Source organism: Loxodonta africana, chromosome X (genome assembly GCF_030014295.1).
Source record: "Loxodonta africana isolate mLoxAfr1 chromosome X, mLoxAfr1.hap2, whole genome shotgun sequence".
Taxonomy (NCBI): domain Eukaryota; kingdom Metazoa; phylum Chordata; class Mammalia; order Proboscidea; family Elephantidae; genus Loxodonta; species Loxodonta africana.
The window spans coordinates 72,880,680-72,906,783 of NC_087369.1; the positions used below are offsets into that span (position 1 = coordinate 72,880,680).

The 26,104-nt window shown below is 39.4% G+C and overlaps 1 protein-coding gene across 18 annotated transcripts in view; it reads left to right on the top strand.

Annotated features, from left to right (window-relative positions):
• The window catches only part of ARHGEF9 (Cdc42 guanine nucleotide exchange factor 9), a 179,599-nt gene that overhangs the window by 111,412 nt on the left and 42,083 nt on the right, over window positions 1-26,104 (top strand). For all 18 annotated transcript variants that reach the window (XM_064278391.1, XM_064278390.1, XM_064278384.1 and 15 more), the window contains one exon: window positions 17,279-17,511. In XM_064278391.1, the coding sequence (XP_064134461.1) occupies window positions 17,279-17,511 (233 nt within the window). The remainder of the gene's footprint in view (window positions 1-17,278; window positions 17,512-26,104) is intronic.

Below are 26,104 nucleotides of genomic sequence, written 5' to 3' on the forward strand. Positions count from 1 at the left end.
TACAATATTTGTCCTTTTATATCTGATGAATTTCACTCAGCGTGTTTTCAAGGTTCAAATATGTGATAGCATGTATAAGAACTTTATTTCTCTTTATGGCTGAGTAATATTCTATTCTATGGGTGTGTCACATTTTGCTTATCCCTTCATCTGTTGATGGATGCTTGGGTTGTTTCCACCTTTTGGCTGTTGTAAATAATGCTGTAATGTACATTGTTTTCCAAGTATCAGCTTGAGTTCTTGCTTTCAGTTCTTTTGGATATATACCTAAGAGTGAAATTGCTGGGTTATATGCTAAAAATATGTTAACCGTTTAAGGAATTGCTATACTGTTTTTCACAATTGCTATACCATTTTACATTTCCAACTATACACAATGCTTCCAATTTGTCCACATTCTCACCAACACTTGTTACTTTCCTTTTTTGTAGTAATTGTCATGTTTGTGAATGTGAGGTGGTATCTTATTTTGGTGGTGTTGTTCTTGTTTCTATTCTGACTTGTGGTGACACCGCGTGTGTCACAGTAGAACTGTGCTCCATAGGGTTCTCAAGGCTATGACCTTTCAGAAGGAGATTGCCAGGCCTGTCTTCTGAGGTGCCTCTGGGGGGATTCGAAGTGCCAACCTTTCAGCTACTAGTCAAGCATTTAACCATTTGCACCCCCCAGGGACCTCTCACTGTGGTTTCGATTCACATTCCCCTAAAGAATAATAACCTTGAGCATCTTTTTATGAGTTTCTTTGCCATTCGATTATCTTCTTTGCAGAAATGTCTATTCAGGTCCTTTGCACATTTTTAATAGGGTTGTTCATCTTTTTCTTTTTAAGTGCTAAGAGTTCTTTATATATTCTGGATATTAAACCTTTATGAAATATATTGTTATAAAGTATTTTCTCCTATTTTGTGGGTTATCTCTGCAGTTTCTTGATAAAATCCTTTGATTTTTTTTTAATTTTTATTGTGCTTTAAGTGAAAGTTTACAAATCAAGTCAGTCTCTCACACAAAAACTTATATACACCTTGCTACATACTACCAACTGCTCTCTCCTTAATGACACAGCCTGCTCCCTCCCTCCACTCTTTCTTTTCATGTCCATTTCCTCAGCTTCTAACCCCCTCTACCATCTCATCTCCCCTCCAGGGAGGAGACACCAACATAGTCTCAAATGTCCACCTGATCCAAGAAACTCACTCTTCACCAGCATCCCTCTCCAACCCATTGTCCGGTCCAATCCCTGTCTGAAGAGTTGGCTTTGGGAATGGTTCCTGTCCTGGGCCAACAGAAGGTCTGGGGGCCGTGACCACCAGGGTCCTTCTAGTCTCAGTCAGATCATTAAGTGTGGTCTCTTTACAAGAATTTGGGGTCTGCATCTGACTGCTCTTCTGCACCCTCAGGGGTTTTCTATTGTGTTCCTTGTCAGGGCAGTCATCGATTGTAGCCAGGCACGATCTAGCTCTTCTGGTCTCAGGCTGATGTAGTCTCTGGTTTATGTGGCCCTTTCTGTCTCTTGGGCTCGTAATTACCTTGTATCCTTGGTGTTCTTCATTCACCTTTGATCCAGGTGGGTTGAGACCAACTGATGCATCTTAGATGGCCACTTGCTAGCATTTAAGAGCCCAGATGCCTCTCTCCAAGGTGGGATGCAGAATGTTTTCTTAATAGATTCTTCATGCCAATTGTCTTAGATATCCCCTGAAACCATAGTCCACAAACCCGCACCCCTGCTACCCTGGCCTTCGAAGCATTCAGTTTATTCCAGAAGCTTCTTTGCTTTTGGTTTAGTCCAGTTGTGCTGACCTCATCTGTATTCTGTGTTATCTTTCATGTCACCTAACGTAGTTCTTATCTACTATCTAATTAGTGAATACCCTTCTCCCGCCCTCCCTTTCTCCCCCGTTCATAACCATCAAAGAATATTTTCTTATTTAAACTATTACTTGAGTTCTTATAATAGTGGTCTTATACAATATTTATCCCTTTGCAACTGACTAATTTCACTCAGCATAATGCCTTCCAGATTCCTCCATGTTATGAAATGTTTCACAGATTGATCACTGTTCTTTATCGATAAATGTTATTCCATTGTGTGATATACCATAATTTGTTTATCCATTCATCCAGTGATGGCCACCTTGGTTGCTTCCATCTTTTTGCTATTGTAAACAGTGAACATGAGTATGCATATATCTATTCATGTAAAGGCTCTTATTTCTCTAGGAAATATTCCAAAGAGTGACATTGCCGGACCCTATGGTAGTTCTATTTCTTGCTTTTCAAGGAAGTGCCAAATCGATTTCCAAAGTGGTTGTACCATTTGACATTCCCACCAGCAGTGTATAAGTGCTCCAGTCTCTCCGAAGCCTCTCCAATTTTTAATGATTTTTGTTTTTTGGGTTAATTCCAGCCTTGTTGGTGTGAGATGAAATCTTATTGTAGTTTTGATTTGCATTTCTCTAATGGCTAATGATCGTGAGCATTTCCTCATGTATCTGTTAGCTACCTGAATGTCTTCTTTAGTGAAGTGTCTGTTCATATCTTTTGCCCATTTTTTAATTGGGGTATTTGTCTTTTTGCAGTTGAGTTTTTGCTGTATCATGTAGATTTTAGAGATCAGATGCTAATCGGAAATGTCATAGCTAAAAACTTTTTCCCAGTCTGTAGGTGATCTTCTTACTCTTTTGGTGAAGTCTTTGGATGAGCATAGGTGCTTGATTTTTAGGAGCTCCCAGTTATCTAATTTTTCGTCTGCATTGTTAGTAATGTTTAGTATACTGTTTATGCCATGTATTAGGGCTCCTAACATTTTCCCAATTTTTTTCTTCCATGATCTTTATCGTTTTAGATTTTATATTTAGGTCTTTGATCCATTTTGAGCTTGCTTTTGTGCATGGAGTGAGGTATGGGTCTTGTTTCATTTTTTTGCAGATGGATATTCACTTATGCCAGCACCATTTGTTAAAAAGACTGTCTTTTCCCCATTTAACTGTTTTGGGGCCTTTGTCAAATATCAACTGCTCATATGTGGATGGATTTATGTCTGGATTCTCAATTCTGTTCCATTGGCCTATGTATCTGTTGTTGTACCAGTACCAGGCTGTTTTGACTACTGTGGCGGTAAAATAGGTTCGGAAATGAGGTAAAGTCCTCCCGCTTTGTTCTTCTTTTTCAGTAATGCCTTACTTATCCGGAGCTCTTTCCCTTCCATATGAAGTTGGTGATTTGTTTCTCCATCTCATTAAAACAATGCCATTGGAATTTGGATTGGAATTGCATTAAATGTATAGACCACTTTTGGTAGAAAAGACATTTTTATAATCTTTAGTCTTCCTATCCATGAGCAGGGTATGTTTTTCCACTTATGTAAGTCTCTTTTCGTTTCTTGCAGCAGTGTATTCTAGTTTTCTTTGTACAAGCCTTTTACGTCGCTGGTAAGATTTATTCCCAAGTATTTTATCTTCTTGGGGACTACTTTAATTGTTATTGATTTGGTGATTTCCTCTTCGATGTTCTTTTTGTTGGAGTAGAGGAATCCAACCGATTTTTGTATGTTTATCTTGTATCCAGATACTCTGCTGAACTCTTCTATTAGTTTCAGTAGTTTTCTTGAGGATTCCATAGGGTTTTCTGTGTATAAGATCATGTTGTCTGCAAGTAGAGATAATTTTACTTCTTCCTTTCCAATCTGGATGCCCTTTATTTCTTTATCTAGCCTAATTGCTCTGGCTAGGATCTCCAGCACAATGTTGAATAAGAGTGGTGATAAAGGGCATCCTCATCTGGTTCCCGATCTCAAGGGGAATGCTTTCACACTCTCTCCATTTAGGGTGATGTTGGCTGTTGGCTTTGTATAAATGCCCTTTATTATGTTGAGGGATTTTCCTTCTATTCCTATTTTGCTGAGAGTTTTTATCATAAATGCTTGTTGAACTTTGTCAAATCCCTTTTCTGCATTAATCGATAAAATCATGTAATTCTTTTGTTTTATTTATATGATTGATTACATTAATTGTTTTTCCAGTGTTGAACCATCCCTGCATACCTGGTATGAATTTCTCTTGGTCATGGTATATTATTGTTTTCATATGTTGTTGAATTCTATTGGTTAGAATTTTGTTGAGTATTTCTGTATCTAAGTTCATGAGGGATATAGGTCTCTAATTTTCCTTTTTTGATGTGTCTTTACCTAGTCTTGGTATCAGGTATATGGTGGCTTCATAGAATGAGTTTGGTAGTATTCCATGTTTTCTATGCTCTGAAATACCTTTAGTAGTAGTGGTGTTAACTCTTCTCTGAAAGTTTGGTAGAAGTCTGCAGTGAAGTCGTCCAGGCCAGAGTTTTTTTTTGTTGGGAGTTTTTTGATTACCTCTTCAATCTCTTCTTTTGTTATGGGTCTATTTAATTGTTCTACCTCTGTTTGTGTAGTGTGTTTCTAGGAATTCATCCATTTCTTCCAGGTTTTCAAATTTGTTAGAGTGCAATTTTTGATAGTAATCTGATATAATTCTTTTAATTTTAGGTGGGTCTGTTTCAGTATCCCCCATCTCGTTTCTTATTCTGGTTATTTGCTTCCTCTCCTGTTTTTCTTTTTTCAGTTTGGCCAATGGTTTATATAATTTTGTTGGTTTTTTCAAAAAAACAGCTTTTGGTCTTGTTAATTCTTTCAATTGTTTTTCTGTTTTCTATTTCATTTAGTTCTGCTCTAACTTTTTTTTTTGTTTTCTTCTTGTGCCTGAGTGTTTCCTTTGTTGCTCTCTTTCTATTTGTTCAAGGTGTAGGGATAACTCTTTGATTTTGGCCCTTTCTTCTTTTTGGATGTGTGCATTTATTGATATAAATTGACCTCTGAGCATGCTTTCGCTGTGTTCCAAAGGTTCTGATAGGAAGTGTTTTCATTCTCATTGGATTCTATGAGTTTCTTTATTCCATCCTTTATATCTTCTATAATCCAGTCTTTTTTGAGCAGGGTATTGTTCAGTTTCCAAGTGTTTGATTTCTTTTCCCTGCTTCTTCTGTTTTGATTTCCACTTTTATAGCCTTATGGTCAGAGAAGATGCCTTGTAATATTCCAGTGTTTTGGATTCTGCTAAGGCTTCTTTATGACCGAATATGTGGTCTATTCTAGAGAATGTTCCATGTGCACTAGAAAAGAAAGTAGACTTGGTTGCTGTTGGGTGGAGTGTTCTGTATATGTCTATGAGGTCACGTTGGTTGATCGTGGCATTTAGGTCTTCCGTGTCTTCATTGAGCTTCTTTCTGAATGTCCTGTCCTTACTTAAAGTGGTGTCTTGAAGTCTCGTACTATTATTGTGGAGCTGTCTATCTCAGTTTTCTATGCTGATAGAGTTTGTTTTATGTATCTTGCAGCCCTGTCATTGGGTGCATAAATATTTAATAAGGTAATATCCTCTTGGTATATTGTCACTTTAGTCATTATATAGTGTCCTTCCTTATCCTGTATCATGGATTTAACTTAGAGTGTCTTTTGTCAGAAATTAATATTGCCACTCTGCTCTTTTTGATTGTTTTTTTTACTTGATGTATTTTTTTCCATCCTTTGAGTTTTAGTTTGTGTCTCTGAGTCTAAGGTTTGTCTCTTGTAGGCAGCGTATAGACGGATCTTGTTTTTTAATCCATTCTGCCACTCTCTGTCTGTTTATTCGTACATTTAGTCTGTTTACATTCAGCATAATTTTGAATAGGTATGAATTTAGTGCTATCATTTTGATGTCTTTTTTTGTGTGTTGTTGATAGTTTCTTTTCGCACTTTATTTTATGTGGAGTGTAGATGATATATTGTCCTTTCCTCATATTCATTGTTGTTGATTTTGTTTCTGCTGAGTAATTTTTTCTTGTATTTTATTTTGATGAGTAGGATAGTTTGTCTCCTTTGTGGGTACCGTATTATTTACTCTATTTTTCTAAATTTAAACCTAATTTTTATTTCTTTGTATCGCCATATCTTCCTCTCCTTGTGGAAGATGTATGATTACATTTCTTAGTCCCTCTTTTTTGTTTTAATATTGTCTTCTTTTATGTTTAACATCGCTGTTAGCCTGTTTTGAGCTTTTTTTTTTTTTAATCTTGCTTTGTTTTTTTTTTTTTATTTCCCTGTCTGGATTGACTTCTGATTGCTCTGCCCAGCGTTCTAGTCTTGGGTTGATACCTGATATTATTGATTTCCTAACCAAAGAATTCCCTCTAGTATTTCTTGTAGTTTTGGTTTCGTTTTTATGAATTCCCGAAGCTTGTGTTTATCTGGAAATGTCCTAATTTCACCTTCATATTTATGAGACAGTTTTGCTGGATGGCAAGCTTTTTCCTTCAATTTTTTATATAAGTCATCCCATTGCTTTCTTGCCTGCATGGTTTTTGCCAAGTAGTCCTAGTTTATTCTTTTTGGGCCTCCTTTGTTTGTGACTTTTCGTTTATCCCTAGCTGCTCTTAAAATTCTTTATTTTTGGTTTTGGCATGTTTGATTATAATATGTCTTGGTGACTTTCTTTTAACATCTACCTTATGTGGAGTTCAGTGAGCATCTTGGATAGATATCTTCTCATCTTTAACGATATCAGGGAAATTTTATGCCAACAAGTCTTCAACAATTCTCTTTGTATTTTCTGTCATCCCTCCCTGTTCTGTTACTGCAATCACTCATAGGTTATTTCTCTTGATAGAGTGCCACATGATTCTTAAGCTTTCTTCATTTTTTTTTAATTCTTTTATCTGATTTTTCTTCAAATATATTAGTGCCAAGTGATTTACCTTCAAATTCAGAAATTTTGGCTTCTACTTGCTCAATTCTGCTCCTCATTCTATTGAGTTGTCTACTTCTGTAATTTTATTGTTAATCTTCTGAATTTCTGATTGATGTTTATCCATGGGTTTTTTCCACTTATTAAATTTTTCATTATGTTCCACAATGATCTTTCTAATTTCTTCAATTGCTTTATGTTTGTGTTCCTTGGCTTGTTCTGCATATCGCGTCATTTCCTTCCTGATGTCTTGAGGGGTTCTGTATATTAAACTTTTGTATTCTGGCTCTGGTAATTCCAGGAATGCACTCTCATCTAGAAGATCCCTGGATTCTTTGTTTTGAGAGCTTGTTGATGTGATCATGGTCTGTTTCTTTATGTGACTTGATATTGACTGTTGTCTCCGAGCCATCTATAAGTTATTGTATTAGTTTATGTTTGCTTACTGTGTCATAGCTTCTTGTTTTGTTCTGTTTTAATATGCCCAGATGGGTTACTTGAGTGAGCTAGCTCGATTATTTTCACCTTTGGAGTTCTGACATCCTGTCCGCAGATGGCTACAGCTGTTATCAGGTATGTCAGTCTAGGAGCCCATTCTCTTTTCTTGTATGAATTCAGCTCAGGTATCCAGGTAGCTGATCATCAAGTATGTGGAACAGTCTTTGTCCTACAGTCTTAGAGGGGCACGGGTGATTGGTGTATGTACCAGTACATACTGGTATCTGGTTGCAGCAGGGGGTCACGCTCTGAGCAAGATAGGGGGCTGAGAACTGACCCCCGAGTGTCTCTGAGGAGAGCACGTCTCTGTTCCCTTGAGCATGCAGGTTGGTGGGTTCTGCAGATGGACCATGGGCACCCAATATTTTTGGTTGTACGGACTGGGAGGTACCAGTCATCCTTGGACCCTTGTCACGGGTGGCTTAGTTACCTGAGTGGAGCTACAGTCCTTAGACCCCTGATGTGGATAAGTGAGGACTCTGTTAATTAAGGCAAAGCAACGTCAAATGTCAAACACCCAGCTCTCCCCTGCACAGCTGAAGTGGTTGGAGTCTCTGAACAAGGTCCTATTTTCCTGAAATAGGCCCACATAGGTCCATGCAGAGGGGAAAGGTACTCAAAGTCCACAGTCCTTTCATGCCTGGACAGGAGCCGCTTCTGTCCTGAGCTCTCCTGGTTAGTGGAGCTGGAAAATTATCTTTTCCCCCAGTTGCAAATTCTTTCCTTCTCCAAGGCTGGGAGGATGGCCCTAGGCACTCAACAGTGTCTATCTCAGGCACAAGGAGTTCAGCTGCTGAAGCCGGCTTGGGGGTGGGAGGGCACGGTAAAATATATACAAGTACTTAGGTTTAGCAGAGAGCGCTGTTCTTCTCTGGTTCCGGAAGTGTGAGTAGCAAACTGCGGCCAAATACTAGTACCAGCCCGCCACCACCACTATGGGAGTGGTGCCTGAAGGCTCCCTGCGATTCAGGTCCAGTAACTCCTCTCTACTGCTGAACTCTTTCTTCCCCTGCCTCTCTATTCATGTTTTAAGCTCCTAGCTTAACATAAATATACTCGTTTCACTTGTTTTTTCAGGTCTTTGTTGTTAAGAGGGCTTGCAGGAAGCATCTGTCTATTCCGCCATCTTGGCTCTGCCTCTCTTCTTTGATTTTTTAATATTGGTGAAGCCCAGTTTATTTATTTTGTCTTTTGTGATTTTGGTGACACAACTAAAACTCCATTGTCAAAAACTAGGTCTTAAGGCAATACCCCTATGTTTTCTCTGAAGCGTTTTTTAGTTTTAATTCTTATATTTAGGTTAACAATCCATTTTGAGTTATTTTTTGTATGTGGTGTGAGGTATGGGTCAAACTTCATTCTTTTGCTTGTGGAGATCCAATTGTCCCAGCACCACTTATTGAGGAGACTAGTCTTTCCCCATTAGATTTTCTTAGTACCTTTGTCAAAAATCATTTAGCCATAGATGTATGGGTTTATTTCTTGACACTCCATTTTATTCCAATGGTCTGTACGTCTGTCGTTATACAAGTACCAGACTGGTTTGGTTGTTTTGCCTTCAAAATATATTTTTAAATCAGAGAGTGTGACTCCTCCTATTGTTCTTCTTTATCAAGTTTGCTTTGGCTGTTTGGAACTGCTTGCAATTCCATATGAATTTGAGAACTGGCTTTTCCATTTCTGCAAAAAAAGGCTGTTGGACTTTGATTGGGATTATGTCAAATCTATAGATCATTTTGGGTAGTATTGCCATCTTAACAATATTCAGTCTTCCACACCATAAGCAGGGGATGTCTTTCAGGTTAGCTGGATCTTCTTTAGTTACTTTCAGCAATGTTTTATGGTTTTCAGTGATTAAGTCTTTCACCTTTGTGGTTAAATTTATCCCTAAATATTTTATTATTTTAGATGGCTATTTTAAATGGAATTCATTCATTAACTTCTTTTTCAGATTGTTCATTTTTGGTATATAGAAACACAACTGATTTTTGTATGTTGGCCTTCTACCCTGCAACTTTACTGAATTCGCCTATTAGATTTCCTGTGAATTAAATTTGGGATTTTCTATATATAGGATCATGTCATCTGCAAATAGAGTTAGTTTTACTTCTTCTTTTACAATTTGTATACCTATACTTTTTTTTCTTGCCTAATTGCCCTGGCTAGAAATTCAAATAAAATGTTAAATAACAGTTGTGAAAGGCAGCATCCTGATCTTTTTCCTGATATTACGGGGAAAGCTTTTAGTCTTCAACCATTGAGTATGATGATAGCTGTGGGTTTTTCATAAATGGCCTTTATCATATTGAGGAATTTCCCATTTACTCCTAGTTTCTTGAGTGTGTTTATCATGAAGGTGTGTTGGGAGATTCTGGAAAGATGATGGCGCAAACAGATGATCATTCTGACCCTCTCCTATGAATACACTAATGAATACAGAAAGAAAATGGTGCTCAGTCTTGAGGGATGCAGAATTGGGGACCAGATGATAGCAACAGGAACTACAGATGGGCAAGAGTGAACGATTCAATGATGAGTCGCATGCAGTACAAACACCACTGTCCCTTCCCCTCACCCCAGCAACGCAGGCCGCCACCTGCTGTGAACTTTGGAAGCAAGGCCAGTAAAGGAGCTTGCTTCCCCAGCCTCCATACCCCTTGCCTGTGCAAAGAAACAGGACTCCAAGCTTCTGCCCTAAAGTCAACATGGCAGACCTTCCTGGGGTCCATTTGAAGCATGCCAGCCCCTCCCCCACTTGGTAACTGTGAGCTGTCAGGCTGCTGCAGATTGCTAGAGAAGGCCCCCTATAGTGGTGCATACACCCACAGCCAGCACTCTGCCTGCCTGTGCAATGGATACCCCACAGTTTAGGCCATCAAAATCAACAGGACAGATCCCCTTGGGGGTCAGTTCACATCTGTCTACCTCCTTTTGATCAACACTGAGGATTGCTGGCTGGGGCTGCTTTGAGCTAGAAAGGGGGCACCTTAAGTGAAACTTGCTACCACAGCCAACATACTGCTGCTGTGGCTCTGAAATAAATAAGGTAGACTTCCCTGAAAGTCCATTCCAAAGGTGCCACCCCTACACCACCAGGTAAATATTAGCTGCCAGGCTACTGTGAATTTCTCCAGAAGGCCCCCCCTGCAGTGGTGTCTACTCCCACAGTCAGCAATCTGCCTGCCTGCACGCAGTGGACAGCTCATAGCTCAGTCACCTGAAATCAAAAGGACAGATCTCCTGTGTGTCAGTTCAGGACTGTCTGCCCACCTTCTGGTCAGCACCGGGAACTGCTAACTGAGGTTACTGTGAGCTAGGTAGCAGACCCCTTGAGTGGAGCCTGCCACTACAGTCAACATACTACTGCTGGGGATCTGAAATCAACTAGGCAGACCTCCCTAGAGTCCATTCACGGCATGCCAGCCCCTCTTCTACCCTGTAACTGTTGCCTGCTAGGCAAATACAGATTGCTACAGAAGGTCCCCTGTAGTGGAGCTAGAAGGTGGGTCACTTAAGTGGAGACTACTCACCAAACCAACACAGGGATGCTAGGGCTCTGAAATCAACAAGATAGGTTTCTCAGAGGTCAATCTGAGGAATGCCAGCCCCTCCTTATCCTGATATGGGGGAAAGTCTGTCTGTGTTTCCCCTGAATGCCAACTCAGAGATGTTAGAAGAGACTCTGAAACTTGCTCTTGAATATCGAGTAGCTAAAGCAAAATGAAGAAAAGATGAAGTAGAAGAACTGAACAGAAGATTTCAAAGGGTGGCTCGAGAAAACAAAGTAAAATATTATAATGACATGTGCAAAGAGCTGGAGATAGAAAACCAAAAGGGAAAAATACACTTGGCATCTCTCAAGCTGAAAGAACTGAAGAAAAAATTCAAACCTTCAGGTGCAGTAGTGAAGGATTCTATGGGGAAAACATTAAACAATGCAGGAAGCATCAAAAGAAGATGGAAGGAATACACAGAGTTTTTATACCAAAAGCAATTGGTTGACGTTCAACCATTTCAAGAGGTACCGTATGATCAGGAACTGATGGTACTGACGGAAGAAGTTCAAGATGCACCGAAAGCATTGGCGAAACGCAAGTCTCCAGGAATTGACGGAATATCAATTGAGATGTTTCAACAAACGGATGCAGTGCTGGAAATGCTCACTCATCTATGCCAAGGAATTTGGAAGAAAGCTACCTGGTCACGACCAATCCCGACTGGACGAAATCCATATTTGTGCCTATTCCCAAGAAAGGTGATCCAACCGAATGCCGAAATTATTGAATAATATCATTAATATCACACGCAAGTAAAATTTTGCTGAAGATCATTCAAAAGCAGCTGCTGCAGTATATTGACAGGGAAATGCCAGAAATTCAGGCTGAATTCAGAAGAGGATCTGGAACGAGGGATATCATTGCTGATGTTAGATAGATCCTGGCTGAAAGCAGAGGATACCAGAAATATGTTTACCTGTGTTTTATTGACTATGCAAAGGCATTCAACTGTGCGGATCATAACAAATTATGGATAACATTGCAAAGAATAGGAATTCCAGAACACTTAATTGTGCTCATGAGGAACCTTTACATAGATCAAGAGGCAGTTTTTCAAAAAGAACAAAGGGATACTGTGGTTTAAAGTCAGGAAAGGCATGTGTTAGGGTTGTATCTTTTCACCATATTTTTTTTTTATTCAATCTGTATGCTGAGCAAATAATCTGAGAAGCTGGACTATATGAAGAAGCACAGGCATCAGTATTGTAAGAAGACTCATTAGCAACCTGTGTTATGCAGATGACACAACCTTGCCTGCTGAAAGTGAAGAGGACTTGAAGCACTTACTAATGAAGATTAAAGAGCACAGCCTTCAGTATGGATTACACCTCAACATAAATAAAACAAAAATCCTCACAACTGGACCAATAAGCAACATCATGATAAGCGGAGAAAAGAATGAAGTTGTCAACGATTTCATTTTACTTGGGTCCACAATCAACACCCATAGAAGCAACAGTCAAGAAATCAAAAGATGCATAGCTTTGGGCAAATCTGCTGTGAAAGACCTCTCTAAAGTGTTGAAAAGCAAAGATGTCACCTTGAAGACTAAGGTGCGCCTGACCCAAGCCATGGTATTTTCAATGACCTCAAATGCATGGGAAAGCTGGACAATGAATAAGGAAGACCGAAGAAGAATTGATGCCTTTGAATTGTGGAGTTGGAGAATAATATGGACTATACCATGGACTGCCAAAAGAATGAACAAATCTGTCTTGGGAACTGTACAACCAGAATACTGCTTAGAAGCAAGGACGGCAAGACTACGTTTTACATACTTTGGATATGTTGTCAGGAGAGATCAGTCCCTGGAGAAGGACATTATGCTTGGTAAAGTAGAGGGTCAGTGAAAAAAAGGAAGACCCTCAACAAGATGGATTGACACAGTGGCTGCAACAATGGGCTCAAGCATAACAAGGATTGTGAGGATGGCACAGGACCAGGCAGTGTTTCATTCTGTAGTACATAGGGCCACTATGGGTCAGAACTGACTCGACGGCACCTAAGAACAACAACAACAACAGAGCAGGGAAGGAAGCCTCAGGCAAAATATGAGAAGCACATCTGGCCCTATGGGGGCTCATTGGGTTTGGGTTTTCTGACTCAAAATGTGGTTGTAGAAACAGAGCAGGGAGGGAGAGATAACAGGAGACAGAGGACTGCACCCCCTCATAGAAAAATTGATTAGTGTCCAATGTCTCTCCTGAGTGGCTGCAGCCCGTGGTGAACAGATTGATCACTGCATGTTCTCTGTTGTGTTTAGGAGAAACCGAAAGTTGACAACTGAGGTCTGGACCTTTCAAATCCTAATTAAATAGGGAGGAAGATGAAACTATTACAGAGATGGAGAGGAAGTGGTAAGCAAGGGCCAAATGGGTATCAACTCATCCTAGAATCTTATAAATGCAAGATGTTAAATGTAATATTCATGGTAACCACTAGGAAAATATCTTGAAAATATGCACAAAAGGAAAAGAGAAGGGAATCAAAGTGGCTTACTAGAAAAAAAAAGCAACAAAACACAAAAGCTGGCAGTATTAGAGGACATAGACAAGGAAGTTTTAAGACACACAAAAAACAACAGAAATAGAAGTAAGTTCTTTCTTATCAGTAATTACAGTGAATGTAAATGGACTGAATGCTCCAAACCAGAGAGTGGCAATAAAATAAACAAAAAACAAGATCCAACTATATGCTGTTTACAAGAGACACACTGGACTCAAGAACACAAATAGCTTGAAAGTGAATGGGTCATCCTTTTGTTGTTTCTTTGTATGCCTCATTATTTTTTGTTCAAATTGTGACATTTGAATATTATCATGTGTTAACTCTGAGTCTCAGATTTTTCCCCTTCTCCAGGGTTTGCAGATTTGGTGTTTGGAATATATATGTCCGACATCTGCTCAATTACCTCCTCTATTTTCACAATGACTGTCCTCCTGGACATTTGTGGACACCATGGACTCTGTTTCCTAGTCTGTGCCCAGCTAGTGTTTTGAAAGAGATTTTCTTGTTCTCCAGTAAAAAAAAAAAAGGGGGGGGGAGAAGGAAAATTGAAAACAACAACAAAAAAACAGATCATGAAACAAAGCAACAGCCATAAACAAATGAAAACACCTCTCCCAACTTTGATCTGTTGTTAGGGATCAGCCCAAGGCGAAAGCATAGGATGTTGTTAGGTATTTGGTGCACGTGTGTTTTGCCCTGTGCATGTGTGTAGTTTCCTTATTTTCACATATACACCATGTTTTTGAAAAGGGCTAAATTCTGCAAGAAATTCTCACACCAACACTTCTACTTAGGCCCTTAGAAGTCTGTTTTATGCTTGCCATACTAATTACTCCCAGGTGATTAAGGATAGCACAATCTACAGGCATTGTTTGCTGCTCCCCTAACCTGTAGGAACTCAGAGGCTGGCTAAACAGCAAGGCTAACCCTCTTCAGTCCATCAGGCAGCCCCCAGCCAGATCATAACGTACACACACTATAGTTTGCCAGCAAAAGCAAAGTCTATTTTGCCCACTTCAGAGACAGGGAATTGCCCCTTACGTGTGACCGCATTGTTCACATTCTGCTGCTGTTGTCACAGTGGCCACTGCCACAGCCGTCACTACTGAGAGTATAAAGAGCAATTTTTCCTACCATTTAAAAGTTACCTTTTTCTTGATTTAGCATTTTGTCTAGTTGCTATAACTCTCTGATTACTTCTTAGTGATCTTACAGAGCTGTTTCTACTGATGTTTTCATTGTTTTACTTGGTGATAGTGTGCGGGAAAGGAAGTATAGACATGTTCATGCCAACATCTTCCAGGATGTCCCTACTTTTTTTTTTTAATTAAGTTGTTCATCTTTAGTTTATTCAGTTCAAGGATTTATTTTTATATAATTGATGCAAGTCTTTTGTTAGATATATGTTTTTCTATTTTTTTTTATCTGTATGGCTTATCTATTTCTTTTTTATCACAGTTTTTTAAGTCCATGTGTAATAACTTCATCTTTATTTTTTGTTTATCAACTTCTACTGCCTCTTGTTTCTCTGGAATCCCTGGGTAGTGCAAACAGTTAATGCGCTTGGCTGCTAATGAAAATGTGGGAGGTTTGAGACCACCCAGAGGCACTTCGGAAGAAAGCTGTGGTGATCTGCTCCCCAAAAACCAGCCATTGAAAACCCTACGGAGCACAGTTCTACTCTGACACATGTGTGGTCTCCATGAGTCAGGGTTGGCTCAACAACAACTGATTAGTTGGTTGTTTCTCTTAGGTTTTGTTCATGTCTCATATTTCCGTCTGTCTAAAAGTAAAAACTTGTACTCTGTTAAAGTTAAAAAAAAAAAAAGAGATTTATTGAAGGTAGAGACAGCTTGAGCCAGGGAAAACACTGACTCCCACAAAGTACAAGTCAGAGCTCCAAGGTAGTGAAGCTGCATGATTAAGCCTGTACAAAGATTAACTTCTTAGTGTAGAGCAGGCTTTCCAGAATGGGATTTGAGTTCAGTTCTAGAGTGAGAACAAGGAACTTTAGGAACACTATTTTAGTTGGAAGTTACAAACTTAGATCAGTATAAAGCAGGATTACTTGAAGCATGGGCTTGTCTGGGATTGGGTTATCAGGGGTATGTGGGCATTCTGGATTGGTAGTTAAGCTGTTTGTTTCAAGGCACCTTGGGTTCAAGCTGCAGATGCGCTGTTTGTTTTGAAGCTCCTTGGAAACAAGCTAACAACAATCTGATTGGTTCTTGGTGAGGTAAGGTAGTTGAGGGTGGGATATCTGGAAACGGATTTTAACAAGATTGGTTTAAAGAGTATATTTGTGCTTTGTTGATTAGTTACTACTTTGTGACATGTGTGCTTGCAAGGGGGTCACAAGGCAGTCACAAGATGAATACATGATGGATTCTGTGAGAACAGAGAGTAAAATTAATTTGCTTAGGGGAAAGTTCTGAGAATATCTTACACAAAGGGTTTCGATATACTTCCTTCTCCTGGCTTCGCATGATGTGCATTTGACATTCTGTAGCCTAGCTGTGGAGAAAAACATTCCGTTGGCTGCATGATTAAGTCTGCACAAAGATTAACTTCTTAGAGTAGTGCAAGCTTTCCAGAATGGGGTTTGAGTTCAGTTCCAGGGGAGGCCTCCTTTTAGTCATGTCAAATGCCCCAAGGAGTTTAATTTTAGGGTGTTTTTTCTCACATGCATCACATTATTTTTTATTGTACTCTGAAAAAATGTATAAGAAAAATTGTAGAGATTTTTTAGAACTTGGAAATAATTTCAAACTTACAGAAAAGTTGAAGAATAAGAACAGTACAAAAAATATTCATATTCCCTTTACTCAGATTCACCTATTGTTAACATTTCACTCTTTTTGCTTTATCATTTAAGTGTGCTCTCTTTTTCCTCTCTCCTTCTTCCTCCCTTTTTCTCTCTCTATATATTTACACGTACACGTGTGCACACGCACGTGCACTTTTTTTCCTCAGCCATTTGTATTTTGCATAAATCATGACCTCTTTACCCCTAAATACTTCAAGGTGTATTTCCAAAGGAGATAATTTGAGGCTTTAGATGATGTGATTCCTTCAAACGGTTGTTCATTATACATCTATTCCTCACTTATTGACTATCTCGTTATCTGACATTTTGCTTTTACAATAGTAAAAAAATCTACTATTTGACTATTTTGCACGTTAACGGCATATGTCTGGCAGTAAAAAATGTTGAGGTGTGAGGTGAGAGTACCATATGTTCTCACAAATAACCCATACCTTCTGCATTTGTTTGCCAGCCGTGCCCTCCCCCCATGAGGCACCTTCACAAAACACCACCAAACCAGTCCTCTTTCACATGTTACTGTAAAAATATTAGCACAGCATGGTTAAGAAAATATCTCACAGGGGGAGGGCATGGCTGGTAATGTAATGATGTAGTCATCCTCTATTTTGTGATCTGATGTGGTCATCCTCCATTTTCTCATAACACCAATTTTCACATAACAACCTGGTCTTTGGAACCTAACCATGTCAATAAGTGAGGAAAGTGTGTATTTTGTCCAGCTTTTCTGGCTGTATTCAGTGGTAGGGTTTATCTAGGACAACTTAATCTGCCATTGCCAGAAGTGGAATCTCTGATCTACTTCTTTTTATGATTTAGTACTACAGTTTTTTATCACCATAGTGTGTTTTACTATCGTTAGGGCCAGTCTCCCCTCATTACTCTTCTTTTGTCAGAATTTCTGTGGTATTCCTATTTATTTTTTCTACATGAACTTTACAACTAGTCTGTCTAGTTCCCAAATAATTCCTTTTGGTATTTTTATTTTTAAATTATGGGTAAAATTGGGATGATTGATATCATTATTATTTTAATATTAATATCAAAGAGCAGGGTCTCTTTTTCCATTTCTGTAAGACTTCTTTTGGGGCCCTCAGTAGCCTTTTCCTTTCTTCCCCTTTCTCCCCTGCTCACAGCAAGATGGATTCTGGATATACTCTGAGTACTGTAATAACCACCTGGATGCCTGCATGGAGCTTTCCAAGCTGATGAAAGACAGCCGTTACCAGCACTTCTTTGAGGCCTGTCGTCTCTTGCAACAGATGATCGACATTGCTATTGATGGCTTCCTGTTGACTCCAGTGCAGAAGATCTGCAAGTATCCCTTACAGCTGGCTGAGCTTCTCAAGTATACTGCCCAGGACCACAGGTAGAGGATTAAGGGAGGGAGGAAGAAGGGAGGAAACCTCTTCTATATTTTGGTCCTTATTGATAATGTATGTCTTTTTTGAGCTTCTTTTGGCTTGTCTGCAAGATGGGATGATGATACATGCTTGTAAGAGTTGCTTGTAAAGTCGTAAATCAGTATGCATAAAAAATCAATATGCATCATTATTATTGTACAACTTAGGTCCTGCCTTCAAGGAGCTTATAGCCTAGTCCTTAGCTCTGAGCTCAACTGAGTCAATCAACCCAGATGAAACAAGTATTCAACTGTATATTCCATTCTGCTTGATAGATTAAGATATCCTGATACCACCCTACCCACATTGTACTGACTTTCTGCAAGGATATACCCCTGGTCTTTGTTGGTCTTTTTCATCCTCTTCTACCCAGCTCTGGAGCCCTGGTGGCACAGTGGTTAAAAGCTCGGCTGCTAACCAAAAGGTTGGCAGTTTGAATCCACCAGCCGCTCCTAGGAAACCCTATAGGGCAGTTCTACTCAGCCCTGTAGGATCACTGTGAATGGAATTGACTTGATGGCAATGGGTTTGGTTTTGTTCTGCCCCACCCCACCTGTGTCTTTTTCTTAGACCCAGAGCCTGGCTGGGGACAAATAGACTCAAGAATTCCCCTGAAGATAGATATCTGAAAAAGAAACAATCCAAAAAGGCCCAAGGAGATTATTTCTCTCTGAATGGAAATGATACCCCTCGTCTCTTACAAGTAAGGTACATGCTAGGAGGTATCTCTAACAATGGTGATGGCCGATAATGAACCACTCCCTCCCTTCACATGCCTTACCTCATGGTCTAAAGCCCCAGGCCTGTTGCTAGTGAGTTACGTAACTATTCTGCCTCTAATTGGTGTTAAATTCCCGACCCTAGACTTGTTGGCCCAGCTTTCAGCTCTCTTTCTCAGATTGATCACTCCAACAAAAAAGAAGAAAGAAGGCCTTTGCTCAGATTCACTAAGCTTTCTGCCTGATCCTTATTAGGAATGTTGTCTACTTTCATTTTTCTCCATTGCCTGGTTTCCTTGATGCTGACATCCAGGCCTATATGTATAAAGGCCATGGGTTTGGTTTATGTCCAGCTTCTAGGCCAGTTCCTTGGTTCATTTTTGAGTTGATGCTGCTTTTTTTACAAATCATGGATCATGTACTTTGGTGGTTCTGGACCCCTGAACAGATTTCAGATTTGAACCCAAATATGGTAGCATTGGACTCTCCTTTTATCTAAACAGCTTTGCCTTCCATGTCCTATTGGCTGTGAGAAAGGCAGGTGGAGCAGGACCATGCAAAGGAGGATTCTCTGAGGCAGTTTACTAGCCAAAGAGTGGTGGGATACTCATTAAAAAAAAAACTCATTAGACATGATTAAATCTCACTCGTACAAACTTAATATAGCCCATTTCCAGAACTGAGCCCTCAGTCTTCTGGGGGCCAATAGCACATTGAAAAACCTCCACCAAAGTTGAGAGATTTGAAAACTAAAAATAGCAACATATTTATGGAAACCTAGACTGTAAAAGCCCTTAAAAGAAGATCTTGTGGTCAGATTTCCGCATTCTGTCACTGAAAAGACAGAGGCCTAGAAGGGGAAAAAGACACAGAGCAAGTGTGTGGAAAAGCAGGGATATAAAGCACAGTCGCCTGGATGGGAATCTAGCTTTTTAAACAGTTCTCCAGGTGATTTTCATGCCCATGGAGGTTTGTCAGCCATTACACTAGCTAGTCCAGAAAATCTCTTCTAGTTCTCCCAGCCTGTGACATAATGAGCTTAAATGACCTCTACAGTTACATTGCATGGTGCTAAGTGACCAGAAGCATCCACTATTGTACCTGAATCTCAGTTGAGCAACCATCAGACCAATGGTTTTAAAACCTGTATACTCAAAGAATAATTCTCAAAATTTTTAATATTATAGCTCCTTACCCTCCTATTGCTGAGTATCCATTCCATGAAATCTAGCAGGAGGCTCTAAAAACAGATTTATAAACTGGTGATGTTTACTAGGTAAATTGTATGTTGCATAATTGATTTGAAGAGCCCAGAAGGACCATTTTCAAAGCACAGCCCAAAGCTGCATTAGTTTCTTAGCCCAAAGCAACCTGTTTTGGTTTGGTGGGAGTAGGCAAGATAGCACATCTGCCTGGAATTTGCCATTCCTGTGCTCCTTCACCTTGGAACCCTTGCTTTAAGGCCCTTTTGCTCTCTGGGTCCATCCTCACTTCCCATCCCTTGCACTCCAGAGTGCCAAGATAGTGATTTAGGCAGTGACAGGCTACATCCATTCCTGTGCTCCTTTAGGGGGACCTACTGGGTCCAGTACTCCCCCAGGCCATAGGCCACTTCTTTTGTCAGGCTCCAGAAAGCTACATCAAGATGACAGTTCCTGCTGTGCACATCAGGAGTAGCTTGGGATTGGAAGGCAATTAGAGGTTGCTGCCAGCTTGGAGGTTTAGTCAGATAGGTATTCAGATAGGAAGGTTTGAAATGCAGGCAGTTAAGAGTGGCCTCTGAGGGGAAAGATTAAATGGAAAGTGATAAATGGAGAATATTACTGCCTTTGCTTACAAAAGGGTGACTTGCTCCCTCCCCTCCTTTCCTTAAGCTGACAAGAAGGAAGATTGTATACAAGAGAGAAGTTAGCTGACAAATATAAAACCAGAAAATCTTGGTTTTGTCACCCTCTCCATCAGGAGGCTAGACTGAGGCCTCAGCTAAGGGCCCCAGGAGCTCTGACCAGGGTTCAGGCTAGACTACATCTATTCTCTTCACTCACCCATTCCTAAGGCCAGTGGCGTAGGTTAGATATTGGGGCATTTCCCCATAGCCATTGTGAGAAAGATAAAAAAAAAAAAAAACAACAACAAATACCTTCAAGTCGATTCTGATTCATGGCAACCCCATGTGTTCTTTAGGGTTTTCAAGGCTGTGACCTTTTAGAAGCAAATTACCAGGCCTTTCTTCTGAGGTGCCTCTGGGTGGTTCAAACAACCAACCTTTCAGTTAGTATTTGAGGCTTAACCATTTGCACCAAAACTGGCAAAGGTGGGGGGCAGGGCCAAGATGGTGGAATAGACAGATGCTTCCGGCAATCCCTCTTAGATCAAAGACCCAAGAAAACAAGTGAAACGAGTATATTTCTGACAAGCGAGGAGCCCTGAACATCAAAGGCAAGGTTAGGAAATGAACTGAGGGACGGGGGAGGAAGAGACAGTTCAGAAGTAGAGAGGAGTTACCTGACCTGAGTCGCCAGGAGCCCTCAGGCACCATTCCTGGGAGCAGCTGCGGCAGGCTGGTACTAGTGTTCAGCTGCAATTTCCTCAGGGAGTAGTGGCCAGCAACACAGCCTACTCCCACCTCTGGAACCGGAGAAGAACTGCTCTCTTGACAAAGCTAAGTACTTGCATATATTTTACCGCATCCCCGCCCCCAAGTCAGCTTCAGCAGCTGATTTCCCTGAGCCTGAGATAGGCCCTGTTGAGTGCCTAGAGCCATCCTCCCGACCTCGGAGAAGGAATAAATTTGCAATTGGGGGAAAAGATAATTTGCCAGCTCCACTAACCAGGGGAGCTCAGGATGGAAGCGGCTCCTATCCAGGCATAAACAGTCTGTGGACTTTGCGTACCCATCCCCTCTGCATGGACCTGTGTGGGCCTATTTCAGGAGAATAGGCCCTTTTTGGCACACCACAGCTGTTTCAGCTGTGCACTGGAGAGGTGGGTGTTTGATGTTTGACATAGCATTGCCTATGAAACAGGGTCTTCACCTACCCACATCAGGGGCCTAAGGACTGGTGGCTCCACTCAGGTCACCCAGCCAACTGCAAGAGGGGTCTGAGGATAACTGGTAACTCCCAGTCCATACAAACAAAAACATTGGGTGTGCATGATCCGCCTGCAGAACCCACCCACCTGTAGGCTCTAGGGAAGAGGGACACGCTTTCCTCAGAGACACTTGGGGGAAGGTTCTCAGCCCACTGCCTTGTTCACAGCGTGACCCCCTGCTGCAACCAGATACCAGTACCTACACCAATCACCCCTGCCCGTCTAAGACTGTAGGACAGAGCCTGTACCACACACTTGATGATCAGCTACCTGGACACATGAGCTGAATTCATACATGAAGAGTGAATGGACTCCTAGACTGATATACCTGATACCAGCTCTACCCATCTAGGGACAGGATGTCACAGCTCCAAAGGTAAAAATAATCAAGCTAGCTCACTCAAGCAACCCATTTGAGCATACCAAAACAGAACAAAGCAAGAAACTATGACACAGTAAGTAAACATAAAAGAAAATAATACAATAACTTATAGATGGCTTGGAGACAAGAGTCAATAGCAAGTCACATAAAACAACAGCATGATCACCTCAACAAGCTCTCAAAAGAAATAATCAAGGGATCTTCTAGAAGAAAGTGTCTTCCTGGACTTACCAGAGGCAAAAACAAGATTAATATACAGAACACTTCAACACATCATGAGGAGATCAGGCAATACACAGAACAAGCCAAGGAACACACGGATAAAGCAGTTGAGGAAATTAAAAAGATTTTTCAGGAACATAATGAAAAATTTAATAAGGTGGAAGAATCCATAGACAGACAGCAATCAGAAATTCAGAAGATGAACAATAAAATTGCAGAAGTAGACAACTCAATAGAAAGTCAGAGGAGCAGAATTGAGCAAGTAAAAGGCAGAATTTCTGAACTTGAAGATAAAGCACTTGGCACCAATATATGTGAAGAAAAATCAGATAAAAGAATTTAAAAGAAAAAAGAAGAAACCTTAAGAATCATGTGGGACTCTATCAAGAGGAATAACCTACAAGTGATTGGAATACCAGAACAGGGAGGGATAAAAGAGAATACAGAGAAAATTGTAGATTTGTTGGCAGAAAACTTCCCTGATATCATGAAGGATGAGAAGATACCTATCCAAGATGCTCATCGAACTCCACATAAGGTAGATTTTAAAAGAAAATCAACAAGACATATTATAATCAAATGTGCCAAAACAAAAGATAAAGAGCATTTTAAGAGCTGCTAGGGTTTTAGGGATAAACGAAAAGTCACCTACAAAGGAGAGTCAATAAGAATAAGCTCGGACTACTCGGCAGAAACCATGCAGGCAAGAAGGCCACTTATATAAAAAATTGAAGGAGAAAAATTGCCAGCCAAGAATCATATATCAAACAAAACTGTCTCTCAAATATGAAGGTGAAATTTGGAAATTTCAGGATAATCAGAAGTTTAGGGAATTCATAAAAACCAAACCAAAACTACAAGAAACAGTAAAGGGAGTTCTTTGGTTAGAAAATCAATAATATCAGATATCAACCCAAGACTAGAACACTGGACAGAGCAATCAGAAGTCAACCCAGACAGAGAAATCACAACAATAAATCAAGATAAAAAATGCTCAAAACAGGGAAAACATTATTATGTAAGAGAAGATAACATTAAAGAAATGAAGAGGAAGTAAGAAATGTAGGCATTGATTTTACATATGGAGAGGAAGACAAAGAGATACAAAGAAATAAAAGTTAGGTTTAAATTTAGGAAAATAAGGGTAAATAATAAAGTAACCCCAAAGGAGACAAACTATCCTACACATCAAAATAGAATACAAGAAAAAAAAAATAGAGACTCAGCAGGAACAAAATCAACTACAACAAATATGAAGAAAGGACAATATATAATCTACTAAGCAAATAAAATTAAGTGGGAAAAAGAAACTGTCAACAACACACAAAAAAGACATCATTACGCTGAATGTAAATGGACTAAATGTACCAATAAAGGGACAGAGAGTGGAAGAATGGATTAAAACAGGTGATCCATCTATATGCTGCCTACATGAGACACACCTGAGACTTAGAGATGGAAAAAAACTAAAAGATGGAAAAAATATATCAAGCAAACATCAAAAAAGAGCAGGAGTGGGCAATATTAATTTCTGACAAAGTAGACTTTAAAGTTAAATCCACCACAAAGCATAAGAAAGGACACTATAAAATGATTAAAGGAACAATATGCCAAGAAGATATAACCATATTAAATATTTATGTACCCAATGAAAGGGCTGCAATATACATAAAACAAACTGTATCAACATAGAAAAGTGAGATAGACAGCTCCACAATAATAGTAGGAGGCTTCAACACACCACTTTCAGTAAGGACATGACATCTAGAAAGAAGCTCAATAAAGACATGGAAGATCTAAATGCCACAATCAAACAACTTGACCTCATAGACATATACAGAACACTCCACCCAACAGCAGCCAAGTATACTTTCTTTTCTAGTGCACATGGAACATTCTCTAGAATAGACCACATATTAGGTCATAAAGCAAGCGTTTTCAAAATCCAAAACATTGAAATATTACAAAGCATCTTCTCTGATCATAAGGCCATAAAAGCAGAAATCAATAACAGAAAAAGCACAGCAAAGAAATAAAACACTTGGAAACTGAACAATACCCTGTACAAAAAAGACTGGATTATGGAAGACATTAAGGATGGAATAAAGAAATTCACAGAATCCAATGAGAATGAAAACACTTCCTATCAGAACCTTTGGGACACAGTGAAAGCAGTGCTCAGAGACCAATTTATATCAATAAATGCACACATCCAAAAAAAAAAGGAAAGGGCCAAAATCAAAGAATTATCCCTACAACTTGAACAAATAGAAAGACTAACAAAAGAAACCCTCAGGCACCACAAGAAAACAAATAATAAAAATTAGAGCATAAGTAAATGAAATAGAAAACAATTGAAAGAATTAACAAGACCTAAAGCTGGTTCTTTGAAAAAGTCAACAAAATTGATATACCACTAGGAAAACTGACTAAAGAAAAAGAAGAGAGGAAGCAAATAATCCGAATAAGAAATGAGAGGGGCGATATTACAACAGATCCAACGGAAATTAAAAGAATCATATCAGATTACTATGAAAAATTGTACTCTAACAAATTTGAAAACCCAGAAGAAATGGATGAATCCCTAGAAACACACTAATTACCTAAACTAACACCAACAAAGGTAGAACGATTAAATAGACCCATAACAAAAGAAGAGATTGAAAAGGTAATCAAAAAACTCCCAACAGAAAAAGCCCTGACCTGGACAGCTTCACTGCAGAGTTCTACCAAACTTTCAGAGAAGAGTTAACACCACTACTACTAAAGGTATTTCAGAGCATAAGAAAGGACGGAATACTCCCAAAATGATTCTTTGAAGCCACCATCTCCCTGATACCAAAACCAGGTAAAGACAACACAAAAAAAAGAAAATTACCAACATGTATCCCTCATGAACTTAGATGCAAAAATCCTCAACAAAATTCTAGTCAATAGAATTCAACAACATAACAAAAAAATAATTCACCATGACCAAGTAGGATTCATACCAGGTATACAGGGATGATTCAACGTTAGAAAAACAATTAATGTAATCCAACATATAAATAAAACAAAAGACAAGAATCACATGATTTTATGAATTGATGCAGAATCAGCATTTGACAAAGTTCAACACCCATTCATGATAAAAAAAAAAACTTTTCACAAAATAGGAGCAGAAGAAGAATTCCTCAACATAATAAATGGCATTTATAGAAAGCCAATAGCCAACATCAACCTAAATGGAGAGAGCCTGAAAGCATTCCCCTTGAAATCAGGAACCAGCCAATGACGCCCTTTATCACCACTCTTATTCAACATTGTGCTGGAAGTCCTAGCCAGAGCAATTAGGCTAGACAAAGAAATGAAGGGTATCCATGTTGGCAAGGAAGAAGTAAAAGTATCTCTATTTGCAGATGAAATGATCTTATACACAGAAAACCCTAAAGAATCCTCAGGAAAACTACTGAAACTAATAGAAGAGTTCAGCAGAGAATCAAGATACATGATAAACATACAAAAATCAGTTGGATTCCACTACACCAACAAAAAGAACATTGAACAGGAAATCACCAAATCAATACCATTTACAGTAGCCCTCAAGAAGATAAAATACTTGGGAATAAATCTTACCGGAGATGTAAAAGACTTATACAAAGAAAACTACAAAACACTTCTGCAAGAGACCAAAAGAGACCTACGTAAGTGGAAAAACATTCCTTGCTCATGGATAGGAAGACTTAACATTATAAAAATGTCTATTCTACCAAAAGCGATCTATAGATTCAATGCAATTCCGATCCAAATTCCAGCGACATTCTTTAATGAGATGGAAAAACAGATCACCAACTTCATATGGAAGGGAAAGAGGCCCCAGATAAGCAAAGCATTACTGAAAAAGAAGAACAAAATGGTAGGCCTCACTGTACTTGATTTTAGAACCTATTATACTACCACAGTAGTCAGAAGAGCCTGGTACTGTAAAACAACGGATACATAGACCAATGGAATAGAATTGAGAATCCAGACATAAATCCATCCACATATGAGCAGTTGATATTTGACAAAGGCCCAAAATCAGTTAAATGGGGAAGGCAGTCTTTTCAACAAATGATGCTGGTGTCACTGGATATCCATCTGCAAAAAATGAAACAAGACCCA